Source organism: Arachis ipaensis, chromosome B02 (assembly GCF_000816755.2).
Source record: "Arachis ipaensis cultivar K30076 chromosome B02, Araip1.1, whole genome shotgun sequence".
Lineage (NCBI taxonomy): Eukaryota > Viridiplantae > Streptophyta > Magnoliopsida > Fabales > Fabaceae > Arachis > Arachis ipaensis.
Genome location: NC_029786.2, coordinates 880,693 through 888,687, shown reverse-complemented (window position 1 = coordinate 888,687; position 7,995 = coordinate 880,693). Strand labels below are relative to the sequence as shown.

At 30.3% G+C, this 7,995-nt stretch overlaps 1 protein-coding gene across 1 annotated transcript; it reads right to left on the bottom strand.

Annotated features, from left to right (window-relative positions):
• On the bottom strand, positions 2,018-3,703 carry LOC107626540 (vinorine synthase-like). Its single transcript, XM_016329442.2, has one exon. It carries the CDS (start codon positions 3,637-3,639, stop codon positions 2,233-2,235), a length of 1,407 nt encoding a protein of 468 aa, XP_016184928.1. The 5' UTR covers positions 3,640-3,703; the 3' UTR covers positions 2,018-2,232.

Sequence of the window (7,995 nt, the reverse complement as noted above, 5' to 3'; positions counted from 1 at the left end):
TGGAGAATCTCATAAAAAACTTTCGTGAGAGGTCCTCGAAACTGGTGACCGACCTCGGAGGAAGGCTATCGAACCACTTCATTGCTACTTTTGACAAAGTGGTCGGGAAAGCTTTGCAGCGAGTAGCATCAGAAGCATCAGCCAGATACATCCGACTTTTGAAGTTGCTTAAATGATGCTTTGGGTCGGTGGTTCCATCATAGAGGTTCATATCAGAGCTTTTGAAGTTTCTTGGAACTTTTGCCTTCATTATGTCCTCGCTGAACGGATCTTCTCCTCCCAAGGGCAATTCTTCTCGGTCGCCGCGGAAGTTCTGACTTTTAAGGGAGGATTCTAGCTATAAGAGTTTTTCTTCTAACTCTTTTCGCCGTTCTATTTCTTCCCTTAGTTTTCTCTCCGCCTCTCGTTGTCGTTCAATTTCCTGTTCTAGACGGTCTTGGTGACCGTGGACCAACCCCATTATTTCCGTCGCATGGGGCGGCCCTTCCTTTCCTGACCCGCGTCCCTCCGAGGAGTTTACCTTTGGGTTTTTTAGCCCCGAGGTGCCTTCTCTGTGTTGGTCGTTGGCCTCCTGGTGGAGGGTCAGGTCCGCGTCATTATTTCCGGTGTCCAGATTTTCCTGCTCTGAGTCGGACGCCGTATGACCATCTTCTGGTGAATTATCCGTCATTATGGAATGATCTCTCGGGTCCTCGGCAACGGCACCAATGTTACGATGGGTAACCGGAGATTAATGGGTTGGACTTATTGGGTTGGCCCAATCGCTCGATGATGGAAGTCTCCGAGCAGGTTTGCGTATGAGAGCTTCCTTCCAACTTGTGTATGTGAGAGAATGGGGGTGGTACCTGCAAAGACACTCCGATGCCTAAATCAGCAAAGGTCTAAGCAAGTTTAGAGAGTATTGGAACTTACAGATACTTGAGGGGTGTCAGTGTATTTATAGTGGTGAACTAATAACCACCGTTGGAGTAGTTCCACCATTAAAGGGGGAATAACCGTCCCTTTATCTTAGGGAAGTTGGGATATGGCTCCTGGAAGTGGGTTAAGAGATTTTAGGGGCAGTTACTTATTTGAATGAGTGTTTATCTGCCAACTAATCTTCGTCCCCGACTTCTTTAGAGCAAGTCGTGGCAAGAACCGACTTCTCAGGGGAAGGTCGGTATAGGGTGAGGCGCAATCCTTTAAATTGGGCCTTTCATTTGGACCTGAGCTTTAGCGTCGGGTCAATGTATGAACAGTAACAATTGTAGTTGTTACTTATCATTAGTTTTGGTGGTTGTTAATTAGATCTTGCGATTTTTTGTAGTTGTTCATCGACTTAAACCTTACATTTGATGTTTTTGTTATTCATTCTTTACCTTTGAGATGTGCATTAAAATTATTTATTGTTCTTGTTCTTCTAGCCTTTATACTGCTGCAATGTTATTCTTTGTTTCTAATAAGAGGAGTGTCATAGGGACTATCTCAACTATTTGTTTACACTGAACAGGAATCAATTTGTTGTCTCTTATATAATTTTAGGGTCTATTGGACCTCATTCCTATAATTCGGGAAGTGTGTGGTATTTATGGAGGAATTTCAACAAGTAATGAAAAAACAATGAACTTAGAGAGTTGTTATGGGAGTGAACAAGGTCTACTACCCAAGCAATATTCATTGAAGGGATGAAAAAAAATAGAAAAACTCAGTAAGGATGCGTGAACATATGTGAGCAAATGACCAAGAAATTCATGGAGAAGGGCCTTTTTCAATAATTTTCTTAAAAGAGACAATATCTACAATAATATCTATGAAGTCTGTCTCATAGTTTTGCTACCATAGAAATTACAAGCTCTTTTGACTACTATATATAAGATATGTTATTAACTTCTCTTCTTAATTGTATGAACACAAATTTCTTATATTCACTTTTTTTTTTTTTTAACATCAATTTAAGAAAAAGAAGTATTCAAAATCTCAAAATATCCGAAGTACGAAGAACTTACAAACCAAACCAAAAACACTACTTAATTAAAGCATCAACTTGATTCATTTTTTTAACTATATAATAGATGGAGCTTAATAATCATTACCCCACCTTATTGTGAGAATTACAAGAAGCTTTGATTAAAACATGAAACACACGATAGTAATTTCTCCTTAGTACATACGTATTTTTTTATTACTTAATCAATTCATTCTCTTCCATTATGAATAAGATGTGGCTAATGATAAAGAAGAGAATGAATCAATTCAAGCCTGAAAGCCTGAGTTAGACCCTGTCAAAGGACTTGGATCAAGAGTTGCATAAGTGAGTAATTCAGTGCTTGACATCAAAAGCTTCATTTTCTCTTCATCCAAGGTAATCCAAGCTTCTATACCATCTTTGAACTTAGTATCAACCAAGATTAACATATTCGTTAACACTGAAATACTTTCTATACCAATACTACTCACCCACATAGGTTTTCCCCATCCAAAATCAGCATCATAGAATCCAAAGTTACACCAACTACTAATAGCTAATATTTCCAATGCCTTATCACCCTTATTATCAGACCATGTTTCACCGCTAATTTTCCTAAGAGCATTTTCCATGATTGAACTCCCTTCCTCTTCACTTTGCAACCTTGCAACAAAATCCTTATCAACTTCTTCAATTGACTTCTTCACTTTATTCACTAACTCATTCAAATTCAGCTCATGCTCACTCGTGTGTTCTGAAGTTGCCAACCATAGAAAATTCCCTATAGAATTCTCAGGATGTAGAGACTCTGGCATTCTTCGGCGAAGGTTCACCGTGTTAATCAGTATAGAAGGACTTTGAGTTCCAAATTGATCCTTGGATGCGGCCATGAAATACTTCCAGAACAATGCAGAAACTGTCTGAACACGTGAAGGAGTATTAGGAGGATTCTTCAATGGGTCAGATGAAGATGTTGCCACTATTTGAGCCTTGAGGGTAGCAATAGCTGAATTTTTGAACAAAAACCTCCTTGTGACCCATTTTTCTTTCCTAAAAATGGAACCCCATGTTTTCCTTGACAAGTTTCTGAAATGTGAAGTACTTGTAGGGAACAGCGAACTTGTAGCAAAGTTTGGTTCTGTCATAAGTTCTGAATTGCAGTTGTAGCCGGCTCTTTCTGTCCATGCCTTCAGGAAGGTGTCAATTGAATCACCATCAGCGATCCTATGAGAAATGCGAAATCCAATTGCAATTCCACCACAATCAAAGATATTAACTTGAATGTTAATCACATGAGCTCCTGTCATTGTTTTTTCAAAGTTTGGAGTAGTTGGAATAAACTTGTTCAATGAATTCAAATCAGGCTTTTTTAGAAACTTTGAAATAGAACAATTCACTTTGACTACTACAAAGTTAGCACCTTCATCATTGCAATCAATGGACAAATCATCTTTGATCTTTCCAGCAAAAGGGTAGAATTGTGTTAGTGTTTCAGATAATGATTGTTTAAGCAACTCTAATCTCTCAGAAAATTCAAAGGGATTTTGTGAGGTGTAGAATAGGATGATTGTTGCATGAGGAAAAGGAACAAGTTGATCTAAAAAGGAGTGTTTGAAGGTTTTTAAGTGAGAGGGTGTGGGAGATGAAGGTTTAATATTTTCTTTAGAAATGATTTCAACTTTAACTTCTTCCATTGTTTAGCTAAAATAATCAGCTCTATATAGCTTATGAAGAGATTGAGAAGGAAAGTTATATTGTAGTTGTGCATTTTAATCTGGTTAATATGTCTATATATAGAGCATTAGACCCTTTTATTTTTTTTAGAGAAACTTATCATCACGTGATCATATATGAATATAATTTAAAGCATGCATGTTTTCTTTCTTTTGTTAGGTAATTTTTTTTTTTATGGAAAAGTATAAGGAGCCAATGGAATATTTATACCATGTGTACAATGGAGGTTTAGGGAGTATTAGAGATAAAATCATTAATGTTACCTTTTCTCATTAGCTGAAACTTTTGAGATGAGTCGTATCATAACATGGTATTAGAGCCTTAGATCCGAAAGGTTAAGGGTTCAATTCTTGGTGAACTCCAAAATCAATTTAAGTTTTTAGGAAGATGTTTATTATCACTAGTACTCGGATGGTTATTCTAGATAGTATGGGAATGTTCATTTTTATAACTCAATAACCCATTATACACATTGTACAAATAATCCATTATCTCCCTAGCGGGATCCTTTTTTTTTTTATAGGGAGCCACTTAGATAAAGACGCTTAAAACGTATTTTTTAAAGATATTTTTAAGTAATTAAAATTCAATGCATATAATTGATTAAATTATGTTATTTTTATCAAAATTAGATCAGATAAACTGATTTGGCCAAAAAATTAATAAACAAAATTATTTTTTGTGTATTGTATTTAGATACAACGGACAAGACACTAATATAATGTCCTGTATTATGGGGTTAGTATTTAGGATTTTTAAAATTTAAAAAATATATAATAAAAATATTTTAGTAATTTTCTATAATAACGTTATTGTAGTCATTTTTTATAAAAAAGAATATTAATTTAAATCGATTCAAGATTTGGTTTATTGATTTTTTGATCAAATCAATTTATATAATCTAATTTTGACAAAAATAATATAGTTTAATTAATTATATGTATTAAATTTTAGTTAATAACAAACATCTTTAAAAAAAGATGTTTTAACCATCTTTATCGGAGTATCTCTTTTTTATATATGAACGCTATAAAGATTAATTTGTCACACTTATTTAAATAGATGAATGAACTCAATTTGATTAATTAGTACATACATTCTCTTATTAAATAAAGAAAATTTCACTCGAATTAGATTAGACTATTAATTTACTCAAAAATATTAGGAGACAACAGAAAATAAACATAAAGTAATTTAAACTTACCTTATTTTGCATTTTCTAATGATTGCTAGAATAAACGAGTAATATTAGATACAAAATACTATTTATACACTAAAATAAGTCATATATATGTGTATAAATATATATGTTATTTAATTTATATTTAATGTATATTTTATATTTTAATATATATTTTATATTAGAATAATTATATTAAATATAATAAATGTATAATTATAAATATTATATGTACAAATTTAAATTTTATTCCTCTAAAAAAAATAAATACTAAATTAATATTTAAAAGATTTTGATTCTGATAAAATAGTATAAAATAATCTTTAAAAAATTTAAAATTTGACAAAATTACTTAACTATATAAAAAAGTGACGTCACAATAAACAAAAAATGCTGATATACCCATCAAAAATTCGATGATAACAGAAAATTTTAACAAAATTTTTAATTTTCTTATTTGTCATGGCAGAAGAGATGCTTCTTCTTCTTTGCCATAGCAAAAAAAAATGCAGCAACGAAATACTGTCATGACGAAGAAAATGCTATTTTCTTTTTTTTTTTTTATCATGGTGGAAGGAGATGCACCAACGAGATTAAATTCTATATTATTGATCGCTAAATATCAAAACTTGATTGGAAAAAATTTGGACATCTATCCTTTTTTGTACTTAGCCTCCCACCTGCTTTTTAAAATGACATTATTTATTCATACCATAGCTTTCTTAGTTCTCTTCAACTTCCCCACATGCATGAGACTATATACATACAAAAAACGTAACACTTAAATATAAATCAGATTATCTACTTCATGTATTTCATATTGAGTTAGATTTTTAAGATGTATTTACTATTTATCAACACTTCAATATTATTGTTCTAAAGTGAAACAGAAAACACTTAGAGTAGACTAAAAAATCATCAATTTTAATTATATCTATAAAAAAAATTTATTCAAAACCACTATTTAGAGTAAGCTAAAATATTTTATATTTTATATATATGCAGTATCGTGTTTTATAAGAAATTTAAATTTCACGTGTCTGCGTGTTTTGTATCGTATTATGTCATGTATTTATGCAAGTGTTTATGGATCAAAATATAAAACACATTATTATTTATTAACCTCTCTTTTCTTAATTACATGAACACATAAAAATAATGATATATATTAAAATTTTTAGACAGAGAAACAAGACTTATATAGATATTCACTTTTTCTTTAGCATCAATTTTTTTCTTTTAAAAGAAAAATCAAAATCTCAACATATCCTAAGTATGAAGAAAAACTAAACCAACAATAAACTGAACAAACATTTCTATCCGATAAAAGTGTTCATATTCTTCTAAAAAACCTACTACTGTCCCACCACCCAACTTAATTAAAACCTTCGGCTCTTTTAATTCCTGACAAATAAGAAGTACTGGACATAACACCCAAAACACTTAAATGTTAAACATCAAATGGATTCATTTTTCTTTACTATACAATAAATGGAGCTTAATAATATGCCCCACCTAATTATGAAAAGGGTAAAATATAATTTTTGTTTTTAAAGTTTAATAAAAATTTTAAAAATATCCCTAAGTTTTATTTTGTTTTAATTTTGTCTCAAAAGTTTTCGATTTGCATCAAATATACTCTCGACGGCTAAATTTTCAAAAAAATTTAAGACCAATCTAACAATAATACATGAAAATTATGCTTGATTTGCTTATATTGAGGGTTGTTCTTATGAAATTGTTGTTGAATTGGTCTTAAATTTTTTGAAAAATTAGCCGTCAGGGGTATATTTGATGCAAATCGAAAACTTTCGGGACAAAATTGAAACAAAATAAAACTTAGGGATATTTTTAAAACTTTTGTAAAATTTTAGGACAAAAAATATACTTTACTTTTATGAAAATTACAAGATGTTTTGACTAATACATAAAACACATTATAAAATAATTTCTCTTAAGTGCACGAGCTGAGATAAAGTACATAGGTGTTTTTTTTTTTTTTAAATTCTTACAATATAGGTTCCACATTTTATTTAATGGCTAATGATAATAGAAAAAATAAATCGATTCAAGTCTATATAACTTTGAGTTAGACATTGCCAAAGGACTTGGATCAAGAGTAGCATAATTGAGCAATTCAGTGAATAACTCCAAATTAAATGCTTCATATTCATCTCATCCAAGGTTAACCCAAGCCTCTATACCATCTTTGAATTTGGTATCAACCAAAGTTATCATATTGGTAAAAACATAAGTACTCTTTAAACCAATAGTAGTATGATTATATTAGATATAATAAGTGTTTAATTATGAATATTATATGCAACAACAGATTTAGAAATTTTAATATAAAGGACCAAACTTTACATAAACTTTTTATTTATCTCTTTGTGTATTATATTTTTCACTATATAAAAGCATTTTGACTCATGATATGAACTCATTGGATTCTTAAAAGAAAAAAAGGTTTATGAACATATAAAATTAGAAAAAAAAGTATTTTTTATAAGAAAAATATATTTAAAATACGCAATGTGATTATCATAACATAAATCATTATTAATCTCTTATATAACAATATAAATGTTAAATATATTAATATTTTAATATTATTATAAAATAAATGAATTTTTAAAAAATGGCTATATATAGAAATAAGTATATAGAAACTAATTTAAAAGATTATAAAAATTTAAATGTATAATATTAAATCAGTTAAGTGAAAATATTAGTGAATAAAACAATAATAATTTGAACCTAAAATAATTAATTAGTTGTGTAGGTACAAATCCTTGTAAGCTAAGCTATATGTTCATTGGTAAATCACGTTTATAAGTTTATGTGAAACACCATTAACTGCTTTCTGTAAACTAATTAATATGGTGTCGCGGAGTTAGCAATGCATGTTAGGCATGGGAAAATAATTTTTAACTTTTATACTTATACTAAATTAAACTCATTCATTGGGAAGAACGACGAGTTTTAACTATTATTAAGTTTAAGGTAAGTTATTTGGTCCCCAATTATAAAGTCTAGATAAACTATGGTCCTCACTCTTAGTCAAAAATAAAAAAATTAGACAAATTAATTTCTACTATTATTTAATAAAGTTATAAAAATTATTAAGCATTTGCTC

Coding starts and splice junctions, on each gene's coding strand:
- LOC107626540 (XM_016329442.2), bottom strand. CDS start 3,639: ATGGAAGAAGTTAAAGTTGAAATCATTTCTAAAGAAAATATTAAACCT.